This window comes from Dermacentor silvarum, chromosome 4, assembly GCF_013339745.2.
Source record: "Dermacentor silvarum isolate Dsil-2018 chromosome 4, BIME_Dsil_1.4, whole genome shotgun sequence".
Taxonomy (NCBI): Eukaryota; Metazoa; Arthropoda; class Arachnida; order Ixodida; family Ixodidae; genus Dermacentor; species Dermacentor silvarum.
The window spans coordinates 113,812,330-113,834,860 of NC_051157.2; the positions used below are offsets into that span (position 1 = coordinate 113,812,330).

The following is a 22,531-nucleotide window of genomic DNA, read 5'->3' on the forward strand; positions in this document are numbered from 1 at the left end:
AGCGGCCAAGGCAAAGGTAGCGCTTTGGCGCACTTGGTGCAACACTCTAAAAACAGTTGCACCCTTTGGGGTGCATTTTTGCCACACAACAATAATCGTCATCTGTCTTGCTTGCGTTTCCTATCTTGAAAACTCTGCACTTGCTACTTTCCTGTCGAGAACGCTGTGTCACGCTCTTGTCGTTCGTAACCGAGAAGTGCCCGGCGCACAGCGTTAAAGAAAGGAAAGCCACGCAAGTCAGATGACGATTATTGTTCTGTGGCAAAAATACGCCCCAAAGGGTGCAACTGTTCTTAGAGTGAAGTTGCACTTCGTTGGGCGCAGCAAGGCGCAGACAAGCAGAATAATAGCAAAATGGCGCAAATGGCGCAGTTGGACCACCCACTGCTCCTGCTTAATATCTATATACAAAAGTATGTTGGCCCTTATCGTATACCCAACAAATTCCTGAAACGTTATGCAGATTGGGTAGCCAAGTATTCATTGATTATTTTCAATGCATAATTTGAGCAACAGATTCTATGAACCGAGTGGTTAAGTGCCAAAGTTGTACCTGTGCACAACGTATGCCTTTTGCACGGATACCCGCACCTGTGCACAATGCATGTGGGTAGTACGGTTGTAAAAATATGAGCAATAACAGAATAAAATTATTTTGTTACATGTAGTTTTAGCAAGCGACACCATATGGTTCACCAAGCTGAACGAGGTTTCATGCCAAAATTATCCACATTTTCATGTCAAAAGTTGGCAGTAACCAAGGCTGGCATACAAATTAGTAGACTGTACTTTACAGACTTTTCTAGCTTTGCTGCTTATAGTGGCTCTTTGCTTTTGTTTTCATGGGTATCGATTTCCAGCACAAGTTAGCAGCACAAGAAATTCCAAGAAGTACAAAGCCATGACTGTGACTTAAATGCTAATTTTGTCACGTGTGACTTCACGGCAATCCGCTTCGTACAGCAGTGAAGCACTCTCTGGAAGTAAAGGGGGCCTTGGCGGCAATGCCGAGCTCGTGGCCGAGAAGTGGCAGCCCGTTTCATCAGGAAGCAGAAGTTAGAGCAGTAGTAATCAGTCAATGTACAAAAGAGGAAAGAATAAAACATGTTTCAGGAACTTGCTGCTGTAAACTGCAAGGGGACACTTACACAAGAACTTGACAGTAGCTGTACGCAAATATCTGCATGGCTTCTACGCGTGAACTCTTTTTGATTTTTTCCGATAAAAACAAGAAAAGCAAGGATAGCAAGTAAATGCACATCGCGTTTACTAAACAATGAAGGAGATATTGAAAATTGAAAATATAATAAAAAAAAGAAGAGGCTCCACAAAGAAAGAACTAGCTGTGTGCATACAGTGGGACGCACAAACATCTGCAACTGGTCATTATAGAGCAGTAGATGAATAACGAAGAGTTCATGAACACATGCGCAACAGTGCTTTTGGTGCCATCTTGTGATGCTGACGTCAATTAGACACGCTACGATTGCAACAATTATCCCTTCCAGGCGCTATATACACAAATGTGTGCACCAAGATGGTGCATCAACAGCAAAAGCTTTCATGAAGGTAATGATTTTCAAAATGTGTCGCATGCATCTTGTAACACATCTGATTGTAATCGTGCTGCAAGTTTGAATGGGATGTACAAATGTTTTACTAAAACGTTTGCGAAGGTAGACGGCTGCTTATTTTTTGCTCAGCGCATGTTGTATGTAGCAGGTTCACTTCTTTCATTGTTTTTCTCACAATGTGTTGCACCAGTCATAATTTTCAAGTCACTGGTTAGGCACTTTTTAAGCCTGCTAAACATGGAGTTGATGTCCTCATATAACTGATGTTCCCGTACCGAGTTTTCACATGAAGTCCAAAATCTGCAAACTTTTCAAAACTCACTAAAGAATTTAAAACTCTTAACCTATTCTGCAGCTGTATTCCAATGATGTAAGAAATGCGGTGAAAGTAAGCTTTCAATCAACAGAATTAATTGGCATCTGAAAGGGTTCTGTTTGATCTATCCACTGGTGCAAAGGCATCAGCAGCAACAACCAGCTTAGTATGGGCAATTTTTTTTTGTTTATTTCTATGAGAAAAAAATTATGCAATACAAAAGTGCTTCCAACTCGTTGTAGTTGAAGAAAGTTCACAAGATGGTGCTACCAACACCGATACCGTATGTATCCAGTATTCTGTAAACTAATAATTTTACAAAGAGCCTAAAACTTTCTAGTGACCTCAATAAACCACAAAAATGCAGCAGTGCCCACACTTATTTCGGAGCATGTGATGCACGAAGTTCAACAATCTTCATCACAGAAAATCTCCTCGAGAGAGAGAGAGAGAAACAACTTTATTGAAATAAAGATTGTGCTTGGTTACTGTGGGTGGAGCCCCTCTTTCAGGGCCCCACTGGCTATTGCGGCGCGCCGGGCCTGGTCGAGGGTCGCCAATTGGCTTCCCAAGTCCAGTTCGGAGAGTCGCGCCTCCCACGACCAATTGCTAAGTGTATCGTTAAGTAGCGGCGAGAAGGCGTCTGCCGGACGCTGCATCCATTGGTAAGTGATGTGTTCTAGTGTCGGGGTGGAGTCGCACTATGGACATCTGTCGCTGTGTTAATTGGGAAACATTTTGTGAAGTCTATGAAAGTGTGGGTAGGTGTTTGTCTCCTCGAGTCCAGCCGACTGAATACAATACGAAGAAGGTCCTGCTGCAAATGGTAACAAGGGCAAAAACGCAGCAGGTACATGATCTTTCGAAGTTTTGTAGTTGGGAGTGTGGGTTACATGCAGGGACAGGTCATACGCATGAAAATATGATGCGCTCACAAAGTTTCGATCTTTGTGGCACTAAGGTCATTAAAATTTTAGATCCCAGAATCAAAGAACAACATAAATGATGCTGCCCCAGTATACGTGGTGGACATGTTACGACTAGAGATAGATAAAGAAGAACTATGGGGGCACCTAAGCAATTATGTGTAAATGCGAGAGCATTACTTGTCGCCAAGTGTGTCGTTGAGTTAGGTCGCCAAGTTTAGTGTTGTGGCAAAATGTTGCCAAGTTCAGTGCTGCTGCGTCACGTTTCCGAGTGTAATGTTGCTGCTTATGAGGTCGCGACAACGCAAGATGACAAACCGGCCATACTGCGATCTCTCAGCTGAGATTTATTTGCAGAGTTCCCATTAAAGTAGTGTTTCACGCATATTGCGTTGAGTGTTCTTCCTCAATGACACCACTATTCAGCACGATGACGCCACTTAGCCAAACGATGACAGTACTTTTCCGAGAGGCACCATGGTGTTGGCATTACATTTCTTCATCGGGTTTGTAGGCGAACTCCACCTCATACTCTGGGGGGGATGGCGTAGTCGTCGTCCGACAGGTACCCGAAGTGCATTGCATCGCATTTGTCCCCCCCCCCCCCTTTTTAGTTAGAAGATGACTAACTTGTGTGCCGTTTTTCAGCCACGGCTTTCTTATGACGGCGGGGTCACAGAATGAGCCAAGCAATGCTCTCGCATTAAAACATGAAGTTGCTGGCCAGCACAACTCTATGAGCAAATGGTACTGCTTTAAGATGTTGCCTATGCCATAAACATGAAAATGAGACTTTCTGGGTAACAAAGGAGTCTTAAATATTGTTACTAGCACTGAATGTTGAATAAAGTAGTGAGAGCTTAAAGGCCAACTGCAACAAAATTTTGGACCACGTTAAAAAAAAAAAAAAGCTTAGTTTAAGGTAGTGTGGATTGTTAAATACAATCCCCTTTTCCTGGCATCACTCAAGTTCCCCGACCACATCCAATCACCGTCGCATTCCAATTATGGTGCGCCGGGGCGTGTCTACCACATTACCAGACCCGTCAGACAGGTTGGCGACCCCAACTCATGCACTGCACTTCGAGCTATTGTCTCTCCCCCCCCCGCTTGACTCTTCCCAAAGTGCAAAGGAAGGCTGCCACGGTTCCAGGAAGTTGACCTTGGTCCCAAGCAAAGATGTTTTGCAGCTTTGGAAAGTCGTTTGAGAACAACCCGTCTCCTCCAGCTGAGCGCTTTCAGGCTGGGGAGGCAACGCCGGAGGCAAGTCAACCATCGGACAACGGAACCCTTGGAGTGTCCCCATTGGCCGAATGTGACGGCACTTGCACGGGAGCCTACCATTGGAGGAAAATGATGACACTTGAGCTGGCTCAACGATTGGCCAAAAATGACGTGACCCTGAGAGACCAAAGGGGTTAAAAGCGAGAGACAGGGAGAAGAGACGTTCCATTCTTCTTGCCACGGGCCGAAGCGTCCAATTCGCTGCCGGCCGTCGATCACTTTATAACTGTTCATTACTATGTGTCATTACTGTAAAAATTGTAAATAAACCTTCAATTTCCCTAAGTCCACCTCAACGTCCCCCAAATCTCCCGCAACCAATGCTTGGCAACCCCAACAAGATACAGGTAGTGTAGACATTTTGCCTCTGTGCAAAATGGTACGTTTGAAACATAACGTCATGAAAAGTTCGCAAAAATCGCAGTTTTTGATACCGAACTGAAAAAAACCTGTGTTTCAAACTAACCAACCGATTAACTAACCAAACAAATAGGTAATTACTAAACTAACAAAGGTAACCAACTTATTACTAAAATAATTACCAAATTACTAAGCTTATTGCTAAATTAATACTAATTACTAAACTAACCAGCTAATCTACCAACACTAACAAAACTAATCAAACTAACAAAGCTAACCAACTAATTAAGTTACCTAACTGAAATAAAATTCAGTAATCACCTAACTATAATAACTAAGCAAATATAATTAGCTTTTTAACTAATCAACTAATAGCTAACTAACAAACTGAACTAGCTAACCAAATATAACTGACCTACCCAAATGACTGGAAAAAGTGCAAATAGTGCAAGGAAGGCTACTAGAGGGGGGGGGGGGGATGTCAATCAAAATGGTGCTGTATATAATTAAAACACAAACACATTGCACATTAGATTATTTTGCCATAAGTTCCCGTCGCATGTTCGCTCTACAGCATGTTCGCTCTACAAACATGCCGAAATAAATGTGGCAAAGGCACCTTTCCTCATGAAAGATTAGCATGATTGCACAGCACTGCCATCTGGCACAGCAGATTGTTCACTGTCTACTTATGCCAGCGCCTCTGGTGCCACCTTCTGTCCCTATATAAATCTTTCAGGGAAGTTTCATGGCCAGATGAAAAGTATTGAAGGACCCTGATAGCACTTCAAAATATGCACTCTGAATTTGGCTACTATATGTCTTTGAAGCTTGTGCATAGCAAAGCCGGTCTGCACCACGTAGCATGGTCCATAGAGCACACAAGCGCAAGCACATACCCCAGCAGTTGTGCGTAGCTGCTTCTGCTGCATAGCGTAGATACCGCAGCTGCCACAGGTTGTCGTAATCAGCCCACTCTTTAACCAGACACTCGAACAACTTCATGCTCCGATCTCTGTGGGTAACGTAGCTCCAGGGGCGCGCCAATGCGAGCCAGCCCAAGCACCCAGCGCTCGCAGCTGCCCGTGGCACTTTCAGAAATCTTGGAGGCGGCGGTTTGGGATTTACATCGTGGTGACAAGCACCAGGTGCACACATCCTCTGCTTAGGTGCTGTTCAATGGCTGCTAACAAGAAAACTATACAATTACCAGCCCTGCATTTTTTCCTAAAGTGGTTCAGTGGTAAATACTACTCATTTATAACAAATTTAGCCTATGTTAAATTTCATTTCAGTTGGCCTTTATGTGGCTGATATGGATAAAACGTTAAGATCATACACAAGACAATTCCACACAAAGCTGGCATTTCACCTGTGGAAACGGTAGACAAATAGTGTAGATTTCCTCCAACGAAGTGGTGGTGCCATTTGTCCCAACTTAGGGCAAAACATGGTGTGCACCACATTTTATTTTAGCAGTGACAGATGGCGCCACCATTTTCTTCATTGGGACAATTATTTCATGGACCCACATCACTGCAGAAGAAGCGCAGTTATGACTTTTTCTGGACAAAACAGGCAACTACTGCATCCAAACATTGTATTAAAGAGAAGTGCACTGTGGAATGCCACACGTCAGGGTGCAAGTTGAGCAGAGACGAGCCAGCGGTTTAGCTTTAAAAACCATTCATGCCTGGCTGTCTAATTTTTGCATTCAGCATATTAAAGGGGCCCTTGAACACTTTTCAAGCCACCGTTTTTCGGTCACTGGTTGTGTAGACAGACGGCTGGAGAGATAAATGCAACAAGAATGGCAACAATGGGGGCATGCAATCGGAAGTTATTCGGCCAACAAATTTATAAATACAAGAAAAATGCAAGCCCTAAACCCAAATTTTGCTGTCTTCTATCTCCCTTTCTCTCACCCACTTACATAACCCGTCGATGTCAATGGCAAGTGCTCGAAGCACCTACGTAGCATAACTTCGCACTCCATGGTTGCTTACATGTTCTATATTCACCGACTGCAGTTACTCAGGTTTAGTGCGCAGTTTGGCCTATCCGGTGTGCCGATAGCGCTGTTACAATGGTAACAGACTACCTTTGCGCATTCTAGCACATTTAATGTTTGCACACCTGATAGAGCATCCTGGGACTGCGCAATATCTTTTCTTCAGTCAGCACAACACCGCGAACAACAAAAAAGGTGCAGCGAAAAAAATGCACTGAAGTGAGAAGCCTGCACCGCATGAACAACACTCGCGAGTGTATTGCTCAAGCAAAACAAGGCAACGAGGCAACAAGTCTACTCATGAGCGTAAACAAGCAAGAGATGCTTTTGTGCTCAGAGGCCAGCGGCAAGAGAATAGCCAGCTCCCCACAGTGCTTTGTAGATGTATGGATTTTTTTTTTATGTCTCTGTCATAACGGCGAGATTATGTCTGTTTCCATGAGGGAAGTGAGCGACGGAGGAGGAAGGTGCCTGGAGGTGGAGAAGTGAATCGCCGCGTTAGCGCCCTTTCCGTTTGTGCTCAAACGCCGCGGTGTTTGCTCTGCATGTTCACGGCGTCTCTTCTTTGCATGTGTAGCAATATGCGTTTTCTCTGTGGCACACCAGGCTTCACGCCGTCGAGATCAATGTAGCCTCCGTGACCGCATTCGCACCTTTTCCGTTTGTGCTTCGACGCCGCGGTGCTCGCTATGCATGTTGCAATTTGTGGCCGTGTAAATGTTTCCGAGCCTCATAAGCAACAAAACTTTCTTCAAGCAATCGATGAGGGTAGCTATGTAGGCTTGTTGGTAGGTCACCTACTAATTTGTTGTAACACAGGCAGAATGGCAACGACACAGAAGGCACACGACACTGCACACAGCACTATTTGTGTGTTGCCGTATATGCCTTTTATCTCCGTGTCATTGTGCCTGCGCTACAACAAATTAGAATTTCTTCAAGCAACCTGCGAGCCACCTTCCCTTCTCTATCAACGAGAACCATACAGAGGGTCTCCCTGCATGTAAATACTTAAGCCATCTCAACCAAGTACACCGTTGTTGGTTATTTTCTTAACTTTTTTTTTACAAGACACTCGGCACACAGATATAGGGCACGTCATGCCATTCTCTTTAATTCTATGCTTTGATTCATCGCGATGCAATCAATGCAAGCATCTGCAGCAATGCTATAAAGACAGGACAGGCACAGAAGAACTGCAACCGAGTTATTCCTACACATAAACAAGCCAGCACACATATGGGAGGGATAGATTGTAAAAAAATATATTAGTGCACTTTGCATGTACAAACAATGGGGAACACGGAGACTACAGGCTCTACAGAACGCGGGGAAATTAAAAGGGGACACAAGCAGGAGGTAGCGTTTGCTTTCTAGACAGAAAGAGGGGATGACAAGGAGAACATAGCTTCCACGCTTACGACCACAAGAGGAGAGTGGTCTAATGGTTGGCCAGACCTGAACGATAGCAGGCAGCGATTAAAATTTCTATTTGGTAACTGCATGCAGCTATGTGGATGCTCTACTCTCAGTGTACTATCGCGAACAAAGGTGCCTAGGACCATATACTTTGTCTTGCCAACTCTGCACAGTGTAGGGTTGCGCCAGCCTATCAGAATAGAGACCCAGAAGAAGGGCTCCTCCACTGCCTGGCTCCAATCTCCTGCACGACGCCGATTGAATTGAAGCTTCACAAGAAGATTATCAGTGCACAATGGGCGAGCCACTCCTTCCTAGAACAAGCAACCAGCTCTCATCACTGACGGCCTGACACGATCCCTGTGCCTTCACTACAGGGAGTTAAGAACAGGCACACCAGCAAGGGCATCCACTTAGGGTGCCCTTGTAGGCACCCCCAGTGGATGTCCTTGGGTAACCTAACCTGCAGTGAGGTTGTGAATCATGAGTCCTAACACACTTTCGTACATCATAGTACATAGTAGTCTACAGCACCAAAAAGAAAGAGAATAGACAAAACAGATAAAGTAACAGCAACCACAGAACTAAACAACAGTTTATGCCTGTCATCCTCCCTTCCTGTTCCTTTACATTCCTTCGCGCGGCAAGATTAAGGCGTTTGCAGTTAAGTTTTAACACCCATACACAATCCGTTGCTTCTACATCAAGAATGGGCCCAATGCTAGTATGTGAAGCAGCAAGTATCCATACCGCCCCATCCATTTAACTCAATTTATAGCTCACACACAGCTATGCCCAGCAAAAGAAATGTGATCCATTAAAAACAAAGTTCCTGGTCCTTGCCCCACCCCGTCCACTCTACGCAGTCACCGTATGGACCTCACCGAACAATCATACCGACTCAAATGCTGGGCAGCTGTACAGAAATTGCGGAATAAGAACGACTTTCAGAAGCACGAGATAAGAGATGTAGAAGCGGAGTAGGTACAACAAGAGGCTTCATTGATGCCTCTCCTTGCGTGTGGCCGCCTGCTTCTGGTTGCACAGCAGCACCAGGTTCTGCACTGCGGTCAGTGTGGACTGCTCGTTCTGGCCGGTCACCAGGTGCCGGTCCACCACCACGTGCACTTCATCAGGGTCACTCGCTGGAAACAAGCCAGAATGGTGTCTAAGCCAAGGGGCATTCTTCAAAAACACAACAGCTTAAAGATTACTGTGAGTGAAAATAGCACAAGTAAAGTAAACATCCTAGTAGGCACTATGACTTTTTCACATACGTACAGACGAACCAAGTCGCATACGACGCAAAAATACCTTTGTTATAAGGAATATTCGTCATAAGCATGCATTTGTTGCATGCTAAACATTTTACATTTACTTCAGTATATCCAATAGCTTATTATATCCACATTTGTTGTGCTGACTTTTGACTGTACCACTACCACTCTGCCATTACTGCTACAAGCATTAAGCACAGTAGCTAATACACACTACCTGCAAGAATGGCATGGTTAAACTAGCACGTGCAAAGCTGGTAGCTGGTCAAAGCTGTAGCATAACAATCAAGTTGTGAAGGTATGGTAAATGCATGGCAGACAAATGGCACAGAGTAGACACAAATCACAAGAACAATGAAAGAAACATGGATGTAGACAAGAAACAGACAATTTTGCATAAATTAGTACCACGATATGCTAAAGTTCTGTGCTATGCATGACAATCAAGTGAAGCATATTTGATAGATTAAGACTCCAAAATGTCCCCAAGCACTACTTTCATTGAGAACAGATCTTTCATGAAAATGTGAAGTAAACATGAGACAGGTCTGGCATACCACAGCTGTGAAACCAACTCCTCCTGACATCATATGTCCCATTCATAAATGATAAACAGCAGTCAATCACTGACAGAAATGTTAAACTGCATTTCAACATTTAAAAATAGTATCAGTTCTAATAACTTTGACCACTCTGTCAGCAGTACTTGCATGAGTCTGGCAGCCAATCTGCACAGCAGATTCTCTGCCTCATGTGAAATGGTAGTGCCTGGCAAAGAACGACCTTCAAGATTGATGGCACAAGACTCCTGTGTGGAAATGACGTGTGGATGATGCATCTTCACCCATTTTCTCAGGCAACCTGCAGTCTTCAGCTGCAATTATCTTGTCAACTTGGTGCAAAACAAATGCTGGGAGATTTTTAAGACTGTAATCTGTTACTCTAGCTAGACTTCATATTTGCCTTTAGTGTACCTAACTTGCAATGAACTACGAAAGCCACAGCTATGAAGGCAGTGCTTCTGGAGTTGCTGCAGGTTGGATTCGCAGAGCTCTATTTATGAATTAAACCACTTAAAAGTTCACAGGCTAAATTCAGTCAGTACCCAAATGAAAAGCATTGCTACAAATAGATGAACCGGAAACAGTTAACAATTTCTTTTTTGGTTCATTCTGAAGGGAAAATGAAAATGACACTTCAGTTCAGTTCCTGTTCATGCACAAATAAAAGCTCTTCACGTGTGTTGTCTAAGTTACATTTGAAACTTTGGTGCATACAGTTAAACCAGTCTGTGTGTACCCCATGCAGTTACTGTAACGAACCGGAAAAAAATGTTCTCAATTATATAACCATAATGCACATACTCAATTTTTAGTTCAGGCACAAGTGTTGCAACGAGGCTGGTCCTTCTGCCACAAACAAACATACACACACAGTGTACAGAATTAAGGCCATGCAAGCTACTCACAGCTGTACAGGGCTCCTCGATCCTTGATGACATCCTCGGGGATCACAGGAAGGTTGGCAAAGTCGGGGCTCCGGGCAAGCTCAAATACAGAGACCTGCACAAGAGCACCAAAGACCAAACTGCATCACCTGCTGCAAACAAAGGCTCTGTAACATTACATGGCATAATAGTTTGCTGAGAACTAAGTTTTTGTACCAAGTATGTCTGCGTGTGAAAGAGAGTGAGCAAAGTGATTAACTGTTTTAAAATCAAATTGTGACCAATCAGTGAGAACAGGCTTTGTTGTGAAAAATGGATTACTATTGGTGTACTATCTACGTCTACCAGTGAACCTAAACAGGTGTCTCTTCTATGTTAATGTTCTGCCCCACCTCCTATGCCCCAGACTTTATAATTTTCCTTATTTGAAAAGTTAAATCGTTAAAAAGGGAAGGATTAGGATCATAGTATGAATTAGGAAACAGGAATATGTAAAGTGCTAACACTAGAAAGTAAAACTAAAGGGCCTGGATTTAGCACATGTGAACCTGGTAAATGGCTTGATTGGATAAGTGATTGTTGGAAGCATACACTCAAGAGCGAAATGGGACTCACAGCAGTCAAGGTGCATCGACGGAAGCTCCACACGTCGGAGTCATCCATAGCAGAGAAGAGACCGGCAACTCCCATACCAATGGCACAGATTGGTTCTGACCAAGAGCAGAAGAGCAGATAGTTACACAATGTCCTTGCATATGCTCAAAAGTGCAGGCTATCTCTTAGCTCAAGTAGGGAACAGTTCTGTATGAAATGAACACTGGGTTGATTTTGCAGGTTCAGAAAGGTTAAGACCCTTTTCCTAATTTGCCAGCCTACTTCATGTAGGCATCACAACAGGTATATCTGTGCTGCAACTAGCTTGGCAAACAGCCTTGCGGGAAGGCTAACATTACCAGAGGGTCTACAGGCTGGTCAATTCAGTCCATGACTACACAGCTTTGCCAATAAGCTGGAGCTAAAGGGCTGCTTACAGCACAGTCTTCAGATGGTTAAAGGGCCCCTAAACCACCCAGAGGTCGAAATTTAGTTGCGCTGTTGCAGTTGTGCAGAGTCTACAACGAACACATAGCCACAAGAATTTTTCGAAATGGTGCCGTAATAACGGAGTTACATGCGTTTGATGATAGAAACACAGCCCTCGCTTGTTTCGCTCTTTCCTTCGCTACTCTCCTCGTCGGCTGGTCTCTCCTCCTCGCCTGCTGCACGATCGACGGGCCAATCGACGACACGCGAAGCTGCGCCCCTTCGTCGCCGGCGACGAAAACATCGGCTGCACCTTCTGCTCCAACAAAATTATTTCCACTAGATAAAGCGATGCATAAATGGTAAATTTTATGAAAAACAATATCCGCTGTCAAACATTTAACATGAACGAGAGCTCCGATACTTGTCGAGCTCAGCAGCAGCGCTCCTAATATTACCGTATCTTTCTTCTTTGTGTACAATTATTGCAAAGAGCGACAACAACGTTAAGAAAATATTGCGGCTCATGAGCGTCAGTAATTCATTCCAAAGCGCCGTCCGCTTTAGCTTTGAAGGGAACCGGAAAAGGCCTAGCGACGATATCGGCGCCGTCGAGCGATCAGCGGTGGTGAGGCTGCCGCACAAATGAGTCCTGGTCACATCCTCTCTACGTATGACAAGGAAATCTCGCCGTTCGCGAGCAAAACTGTTGTCAAACGGCAGCCCGCAATTGGCAAACGGCGTGCAGCAAGTTACTGTGGCGGTAACGTGGACGGGCCTTAGCCGCGACGCAGCATTTCTTGGCTACCCGCTGTTGCTTCCGTGCCGGCCCGTGCTCATGCGAAGCGTGCCGCTATGGACCCTGTGTTGTGCGCACGTCTAGAAAGGCCAACACTGTCGCACTCTGTTCGCACAGCTAATCAGACCGCTAAGCACGACTGTGTTGGAACGCGAGCGATTTGGCACTTGCATTGCGGGCTGTAATTACCGATTCGCAAACGCGCACGAGCAAGCAACAAGGCGAGGAAGAGCAGGGAGCATGCGTACCTGCTAGCAGACTAACCGGAAGTCGTAGGTTATTGCTCGACCAATCGATATTGTCGACCCGGTTGACATCACCAGATGCACCCTGGTGACATTGTGACGACCGCTGGGGATACCGGAAAGCCCAGGAGAGGAGGACGGCATTGTGTTTTTTTATTTTGTGGTACGCCCGTGGCGCTGCAGCGTTTCGCATTGTTGATCGTGACGGACATTCTGAACTCGATGCGCGTTTACTTGAAATGTTCAAAAAATATCCGAGGTGGTTTAGGAGCCCTTTAAAGCCATGCCACCCGCAGCACTTATGTACAAGCAAGTGGACTCATGTATATATCAAGGTAGTAAATTTTGGTTACCTAAACAAGTGATTCGTTTGTGCCAAAGTTTATGCCACAATTAATTACCAAAACAGCCCCAAATGCAAGATACCTAGAAACAAGCACAAACAATCAAAAGTACACATTGTCAATGTTTCTAAATATATCAGACACTGAAATTAGGTAAGGAGTCTTAGTCAAAGTCATAATTTATGTCACCACAGGCTCTGACAAACTGCTTCCATGGGCATCACAGTGGCGATCCTTAATTACATAGCAATACAGCTGTATAATCTCACATGAGATTAATTAAAACAGAGTAATTCGGCCCCATATTTTCACTGAATTGCAAGGATCATTCCCTCACAGAATGTGCTGATAAGATGAAGCAACAGAAAGTGTTACTGGGTCTACTACATAAAAATAATATTCAGCAGGCTTGCTTTGTTGGTCCTTGCATAGCCTCCAAAGATCACAACACAGTAATGCTAAAACTGAGACTCTGATGAAGAAAAATATTCTGCATTCCTTTAGCAGTGTTGACGCCACTGTGCAAACAATATGGCATTCTTTGACAAGCACTGGGAATCTTCCCTACTACAAGGATGTGTTTACAACTGGTCCGAGTATACAACACACTTTTTATTGCTGTTGAGTTATATAGTATTACTCTGAGCGTGTGCGTCACATATAAAACATTCAGTATATTACGCCAGACTAATGTAGCTAAGTTAATTTTTAGAAGTGGACAAATATCAACATTTTCAAATACAAATTGAATACGAATAGGAAGTATCAAATACTGAATAAGATTTTGAATAGTCAGATGCATACCGATGTATTTACAGCAGGGATACTTATTTCGGTATAAGCATACCTCTACTGACTAGTACAAAAGATAGAGCTAACTAGCAGGGACAAAGTTCACTTTTAAACATAGCATCACTAATTGTTATTTATAAAACTGCACAAAGGCCTCTCAACATATTTAGAGCCTGGGCCGGTATTTTGTAGCGATGCCTTTCCGATGCTAATGCCTTTTCGCTCTTGGTCAGTGATCAGAGCGACGGTTGGCTCACGTTATCAACGGGATCAGCCGGCTGTGAGCGGTAGATGATAAGACTACTATGGAATAAAGCATAACGCATCGCAACAAAATACCAGCCCTGATTACACACAAGCCACCCAAGAATGAATGACTGCAGCATGACTAGCTCTTCAAAAATGTGAAGAAAAAAAAGTTACTGAAAAAAAATATATTTAGAAAATCTGGAGTTGCGGGAAAAGAAAAAACAAGCGCTGCTGAAGGACTTCTTTGCCGTAAACACAAGTAAATGAGCTAGTTGCAAGGAACACATATACCATGGTATACCAACAGGCCCAAATTGCTGTGGTTGTGAATTTGCCACTGTTTCACTTCTGATAATTTGCAATAATTTCTGCAACAGACATAGCAAGAGCTTAACAGTAGGTTGTGAAATATTGGGTTAGCTCTGAGGATTCGAATGTGAATAGTTTGCGTGTAATATTCTATTCTTGCTTGAAACTTCGAATATTTGTCCACCCCCTATTATATTCTTATAAAAGTGTAGGCCACAGGTTGTGCTTATTTAATAGATTGCATTAGATGCAAAGGCACCAAGTTATCCCACAAAATTGGTTAACACCAGTAAAAATTCTACGAACTAATGTTTTTCACCTTTGACTGTCGAGTGCCAACGCATAGGACCGTTTTAATACTGTCGACTAATAACAGCAGCCAACTTTCCATGTGTGATAGGAACACAGTAACAGAAATACCGTATGCTTATTCACCCCCAACAGCAGTTAATTTACACTGTTCTTTCTATTGGGACAAAGCAAATAAACCTCAACCAAGTGGGCTCCCCTGCACCTCTCTGGCCTTCAGGTTTGATCAAGCATCAATCCAAAGCAAGGAACTCACTTTTTTCCTGGATGAAGTGCCTGAGGATGTGACCCAAGTCTTTGTTCTCCCAGAGGTCATGGACTGCTCCTGGACTGTGAGGCAGAATCAGGCAGGAGTACCGATTGGCTGCACAGAAACAGGCACCCATTTAGACTCTCAGCAGAAACATTAAAATCCTGCCGAGCGATCCGGGCCTAAGGCACACTCCAAAATAACACAAATTTGATCATAACCATACCCTACTACATTAACTAGCACTCCTCCACTGGTGTGCACTAGTCCAAGCAGCCTCCATTTGGGCTGGACTGAACTTTGCCACACCCTCCTCCCTAGCCGTGCTTTTTCTCAACTCATTCGCTGAGCGATCAGGGCTAAGCTCAGCCTCAGTGACTGCGTCATGATGCAACGTCATGTCGTCTGCTTCCGATCGTCTTGAAGCCAATGTGCGAAGTCTCTCCAACCTCCCCACTAGCCACTTGGCCATTGATCCCCCACTTGGCTATCGAAGTGATGGCCGCAAACATGCATAGATGCTGGTGCCGATCGGCTACCGACAGTCCGATGCACTGCAGCCGCTCCGCTCGTCTGTGGCCCTGCAGAGGGACACGATGTCGCAGTTTGACATATTGCCAGTCACTACGTTTGCAGTGCACAACGCAGCAAGGGCGAACCATGGTGCTCACGAAAGGGAAGACCAACTGCACAGCCATCAGTGAACACGGAGCACGTTGTAACACAAGCAGATGACATTTGCTGTGTGCCTGAAGTGCTTGAGTGTAGTGATAAATTGTCCTTGTGCATTCTCTTTCTCTTACTTTTCTTTTATAAAAACAAATTAACCAACATTCCAACTATTAGGAACAACATTTGTTATCATTAGCATTAAAATTATCATTAGCATGCCCTGGGCAACCAATCGGATAGCTCACCCGACTGACGTCATATGGCCACTACGCGTCACTTGATGTGGGGCAGCTGAAAATTCAGCGGAGCAGCGTGCTGCGATTGGTAGTGATGTACATTTTTAAAACCTTGTAATAAATTACACACCTTACGATGAGCGCTCAGATGCGTCAATTAATGATCAGAAGGACTTACCCTAATGACTCAGTACATTTGTACAAAATCGTCAATGCCATTTCAGGGTCTCATTAAAAAAATTAAGTTTCCTTTCTAACCCCTTCTTCCTAAAGCAAAGCAATTACTGCAACACAGCAGCAGAGGTGAATTTAACACAGAGTGCCGAACCAAACATTTTTCGTCCCAGTTTTCATTCCGGTTCACTGAAAACTGTTCAGTTCCGGCTCAACTCCAGAGCAAATTAAGAACAGTTCAAACCGGTTCAAGTTCATTTGCATAACCAAAAAATAATTACAGGAACACAGCACAAATTAATTTTTTACAAAAACACAACACAGCTCCTAAGCTGTACTGAAAGATTACCCTTGGTGTTTGTTCTTCATGCCGACACATAGTTACAAAAAATTATGGAAATCCAACACTTATGCTGGAATCTATGTGTAGCAAATCTTTACTGAGGGGGAGAGAGAGAGGACAATATATTGAGAAAATGCAGGGAGTCCTCCAGCCTGCTACTGGGCTCAGGGGGAAAGGGAAGAGGAGAAAAGTAAAGGACTGAGGAGTAATGAGTACAGGCAGTAGGATGCAATTATGTACACATTCGTGTTTGAAGGGCCTGTGCACAGCCTTGAATCTATGCTTAAATATTCTAAGAGAGCCTTAATGGCTCGCTTCATTGATATGGCCAGTAAATGGCTGTCGATTATGACCCAGTAACACTTTTTCACAGAATGACCTGTTGTTAATTGGCACTAACGGAAGAGATCAATGCCTGCCGTTCGCAGTCATACTGGGAACAAGCAACAAGTATAGGCCCTTTGCACAGTGCATCAACACATTGTTCACACACGAAAGTAAGATGTACACCAGCACAAACTGAAACATGAACAGTTCCATGATCATCATCAGATACACAGCATTGGTTGTACTCAGCAGTGGAAAAAGAAAAATTTTTTTTTTCCATACTGAAACGCTACGATTGTTTTTTGTTCATTCCGGAACATAACGAAACCAAAAGAAAAAAAATTACCGTTTTCGGTTCAGATTGGCCACCTTTTCTGATGCTTTTCATCCATGCATTGCCTGCACTTGTGGCGCAACTGTACCATCTCATTTGTAAATACATACCATCTCCCCATGATTTTAAAAACAGCAGCACTGTTAGTACGGTTTTTAGCACATTGCATCACATCCAACGCCTGGACTCGCCAGACTATATTTTCTTTATCTCAACTTATTGCGATTTCAGAATAATTTCCAGCTGCAAAATTTCAAAGGACAACCATGTCAACAGAGGGGCATGCAAGTGAAATAACTGGTCATGTGAATTGTTCAAAGGACCAATTTTTCTAACTGTAATAGATAAAATTTTGTAAAAAATCTTATACTTGTAAAATTATGTCATATATAGTGAAATTCACAAGACTATTACCTTTTCCTGTTCATGTTTCAGTTTGTGCTGGTGTACATCTTACTTTCGTGCGTGAACAATGTGTTGATGCGGACACATTTTCACCCTTGGAAGCATCACTGTACTATAAAGTGGACCACACCAGAGACGGCACCGTGGAGGAGGATGCACAATTGGGGGTGTGGACGCCGCACGGCGGAGGGAGGGAGGGAGTGACATAGCCCCGAGCATAAGCTGCTTCGCATCTAAAACCTGTGACTACCAATCAATCTACCCCAGGTTCACAAACAAGGTAGATGAGAACACAAAAAGTGGATTTCGTACTTACGGTCTACAGTGTGAAGTCCAATGGGGATTGCAAAGACTTTCATGCGAAAGTCATTAAGCCAGCGTCGGCTTTGGTCATCTTGGTTAACGAACTCCAAAGGACGCCCCTGCCAAGCAGACAAGAAGAGTTGTTTTCACATCAGTGAGCTTTTCTGCTAACCTAACACAGAACGAAGTGCTAACATATGAACAAAAACAATATGCAGGGGCCAAAGCACACTCATGTGCCAAATTTTTGCCTGAATTGATCATGTGAACATGAGTAGCACCAGTATTTTTCTGTTGGGGAGAGCACGATTCCCCATTTTTGTTGGGGGTGCGGAGGGCACTCCATCACATAACACTTTGTGATGGTAGGAGGGGTTGGCTGCCCCCTCCCCCTTCGCTGCAGGCCTCTTGCACACTGCAACGTCCAATACAGCTGCCTGTCATCAGCTACCACTAATGACATACCATCAACTGCTTCCAACAATGGCATAGTATATTCTATGTCATTCTAGGCCCCTAACCACAATACAAAGCTGTCTAAGCCACACATTATTGCAGCCTCCCATGAAGCAGCGGCAACCAGAAAACAAGAGGGTGGCGTTTCTCAACCCATGCGCATGTGTGCTAGAGATGTCATAATGCTCCTGTTCAAATAATGTTCACTGCACTGGACGAGCAGCCACTGGTAGGAGGACCAACAACAACGCAGAGTCCAAGTCTGAGTGCTGCCTGCCGAGCCGCGCATTCACGATGCCGCTGACTATGCTGCTCTTCTTCCTTACAAACATTTAGAACGTCTACGTAGACAGTGGCAGGTCCAGAATGTAGCGGTAAGTATCTCCCAAAGGGAGCATGTACACATGTGCCAGTGAATCACTTTGTTGATAGCTCCTTTCTTTCTTATCCGTTGTATATACGCCCCGAACTTCACTTTTCTTAGACAACTCACACACATCAGCATTGGCACGCACCCACACACAAGGAACGGGTTGGCCAAAGCCATTTTGTACACACAGTCAGCGAGATCCCTTCTGATCCCCGCACTTTGCAGTTTTGGCTGTTTGCAAGTGTGGTCAGCGACCAGTGGCATGCTCAACTGTGCTGAAAAAATATGCCTCCTCCTCTTTGTGGCAGTGGCAACTGTAAGTGCACTATTTCCTAAAGTGTGCAGACCTGGATGGCAGGCGCATCACACCTTTTTTGGGGGAGAAACCTCTCAAATTCTTGACTTGCGACTGACTACACAGTGCTGATGCAGAACCACTAATGCACACATTTATTGTCATGTGACAAAAATGAAAGCAAAGTCGAATGATTGGTTTTACCATTCGAGGCAACTTGAACTACAAAACACGTCATTAGCGGAGAGCTCTCAATTAAGGTTGGACAACTAGGCTTGTACGTGCATCCGAGGCTTGGTACACAAGCATTTGTGCCATCAAAATGCAGCTGTCGCAGCTGGAAATTGAACACGTGCTTTTGTGATTAGCAGCAGAACCCCACATACACTGACCAACTGTATTGAGAAACAGCAAGGCACCCACTTCAACACTGCTCAACAACCCCCAACGACAGCCAAGTAATTATCAAGCGTAGGAGGGACGGTGCATGGGATGATGGGGAAGAAAAGGAAAAAAAGGAAACGGTGAAGCTTAACTTGACGTCTTAAGCGTTAAATCAGTCAGCTTGGGATGCTATGAACGAGAGTCAAAAGAATGCTACAAGTTTTGCCTATTCTGTGGCAAGGTTTCACTGTACAAAAGTTTTCTTCCTTCTCAATTGTCCATCACGAAACTAACTTGGAATCACAAGTGAACTGACAGAAGGAAGTCAGCATTAATGTCAACTCAGTTTGAACTCAATTGTGTACGCACGTAGCCAGGCAGCAACCTTTGTGATTGCGACATACTGCTACTTGGGGAATAAAGCAAGTGGGCATGTTTTGCTTTTGCAGCCACAACATAGAATTTTCTCACGTGCGCGGCACTGCAGCTTGTTGCTCCAAACAACAAACTGCCCTCTTTCTGGTACTTAGTAGCAGAAGAGGTCCGCCACATGCAAGGCTGCTTGCTGTACACTGATATTATAAAGTAGATACAAACATAAAATGTGACATTATATGCTGCACAAATATAGTGAAGTTTTTAAACACTCACACCTTATGGAAGAATATGTTTCCTGAGGACAAAAATGAAGACGTGTCTGTCGAAGTTAGGGCCACAGTCATGCCACCCAGCTACTCTTAACTTAAAACAACCAAACAAAACACCACAATGGGCAACAACAATTGGACGGTTGCGCTACAATGAGATTTATTTTATTGTTGACTTCATTTACTGTAAATAAACACACTCCGAGACTATGTTTGCAATAACTAGTTTGTTTCGCTAGCAGACAGCAAGATATCTTGGTCAATACTTATGGATAGACTTTGCGCCAGACACTCGGTGGGAGGTAATGTTCACATAATAACCAGACTTGTATTTTCAAGAGCATGCAAGAGAAATAAATATCTTATTTCTAACAGTGGACAGAATGTAAGCAGTCGTGCCCATATAAAGGAAAACAGTCTACACAATATACGTGCAACAGAACTCTTCGCATTCTTTTAGAATATTACCAGGCGCACATTCTAAAGACAACAATTTTAAAGGACACGACTGTAATCTCGCACCTTCGCTCGTTCTGCAACAAAACGGGCAATTATTTCCTGCGCAGAAATGCATCACCATTACCATCATCGTCAGTCCACTGCACTTCTACTACAGTGCCTAGAATATATTTATATTCCAGGCACTGTACTTCTACATACGCAACACACGACAGTCAACGAAACCAGAATGCGCGACGCAACGTTCAGTTGCGTACGATCGGCTTGCTATCACAACTCACCCCTGGCGTGGCTATTTGGACCGTGAATGTGCTGTGCAGTAGCGTGAACGTTTGAATAAACGATGGCGCCGAGTTTCCTGCAAAAACGAAAGGCGTAAACACATATTTCGGCCACGGTTAAACACCTGTCAACAACGGCGTAGCATGCGAGAGTTCGGGTGGCGCGTGTGATAAGCACACCTAATTTGGCCCGCGCATATACTACCAATAGGCAACATCGTGATAGCACTTGCTCCATTTATTACTATAGTTCTGATGCGAAGCAGAAAGCTCGCGTGCAACCAAATGCGAAAAGGCGCCGAGCCTGGCGGCAATCCCAGCAGTTCGGCCGCGCGCATTGGTGGGTATGGGACGACGGGATTCCGAGCGTTCCGAGTTCACGCGGAGTTCATCGCAGACGCCGAAAGTTCAAAGCGGCGGCGTCACTGCGCCTTCACCGGCCGTCGCTGTGTGCAGGCTACGGGGGAATCGAAGCAGACGTTTTCAACAGCGTCTCTACACAAAGCGACACCGGCTGTCCTCGGAAACGAAGGTGAACAGCGAGAATTCGTCTGTGCTTTTAGGCCTAGGCAATGGGAAGCGCACTCCCCCTCAACGCATCGTCGTCTACCCCCCTCCAGCTCAAGTAGGCCGCCGCTGCCGCACACATCAAGCCGCGAGAAATACGCCCGTATCGCGGTCACGGGAGTCCGTACTCACCATCCTTTGAGCCGCTCAAGACGATGAGGCAGCTTAAGCGAGGTGCTGTGGACATGGTTCAGGCAGAGTCATAGTATTTCCACGAGTCAACAGTAACATGCGCGCCGCAAAAACCGCAAAGCGCGGCTACCTTGGCCGCGGCGGGTTCAATGCACTCACAGGGTTGACGGCAGAGCCAACGGCGGCGTGGCGGCGCAAAAGTAGCTGGTATCGAAACGAAACAAAACGTGACAAAAGAAAAAAAAATGTGCGAAAGCTCTTCCCTGCGCGGATTATATGCTACTTCAATGAGAATTTTTTGACCGTTTGCGCATCTCTTATCTTCTATCCGCAAGCACGAGTACACTGCACTTCTTGGACGATACGCATGTTTCGACGATACGCAGACGATTCGCCTACGTTTCGCTGCGCAGAAACGAACTTAAATAAACACACATCCCGATTCGTAACTATTTTTTGCGCGTTGGCTCCTAGGCAAATGATTGAACCCTATTCCATGCGTGCGTGTGTGCATTGCTTCGGAAATTGCAATCGCAGAATCACTAGCGAACGGCGACTGCGACATTTCTGCTGCACTACATAGAATAAATAACCTCCCATTTTAAAAGAGGTCGATTCATTCTGTTAAGTGCAGTCAAAGAAGCGCGCTATTCTGCGCCGGCAACGTGACACCTCTACTGCGAACACGTTGATTGGTTACGTGGGCGGGCGGTAGTTTTCCACTCGTGTAAAAGGGGTTAGTTACGAAACGGAAGCGGCGCGACCGACTCCGGATCTAAAGAAAGCATGAAAGAAAGCTCGCGGAGAGGTGAAAGAGGAAAAGGTGTCGTAGAGCGAGCGGCCGGTGACGAGGCAAAAGGGAATCGACCACGTGACGTTCGAGACAGCAGCGGGAACATCTCACCGCTGCCCCCACGCGCTGCGGGAGGGAGGAGGCAAAGAGCAAGAGCAGCTAAAAAAGTTTCGCAAGCAACAGGAACCGGCAGATGTTCCGCTCTTGTCGTGCCTGTTCCGCAAGAGACGCGCGCGCGCGCGGCGCACGACAGAGCGAAAGGATATGAAAGTTGACGGGAGAGCGAGCGACAGAAAGAAGAGGGGAGAAAACTCGCAGAGCAAATAAAGAACGCTAACGTTGCAAAAAAAAAAAAAAAAAAGCAAGTCGGAAAAAAACAGAAGAGAGAGAAAATTTGAAGAAAGGAGGAATGTCTTTCA

General features: G+C 44.8%; 1 protein-coding gene across 1 annotated transcript; it reads right to left on the reverse strand.

The window, feature by feature from the left end:
• Window positions 1-7,558: 7,558 nt before the first annotated feature.
• Window positions 7,559-21,469, reverse strand: LOC119450515 (glutamine amidotransferase-like class 1 domain-containing protein 1). Its single transcript, XM_037713997.2, has 7 exons — window positions 21,320-21,469; window positions 20,621-20,697; window positions 17,742-17,847; window positions 14,941-15,048; window positions 11,230-11,324; window positions 10,636-10,729; window positions 7,559-9,035 (listed from the first exon to the last, which is right to left on the reverse strand). The coding sequence occupies exons 1-7, from the start codon at window positions 21,372-21,374 to the stop codon at window positions 8,890-8,892; spliced, it is 681 nt and encodes a 226-aa protein (XP_037569925.1). The 5' UTR covers window positions 21,375-21,469; the 3' UTR covers window positions 7,559-8,889.
• Window positions 21,470-22,531: the final 1,062 nt, after the last annotated feature.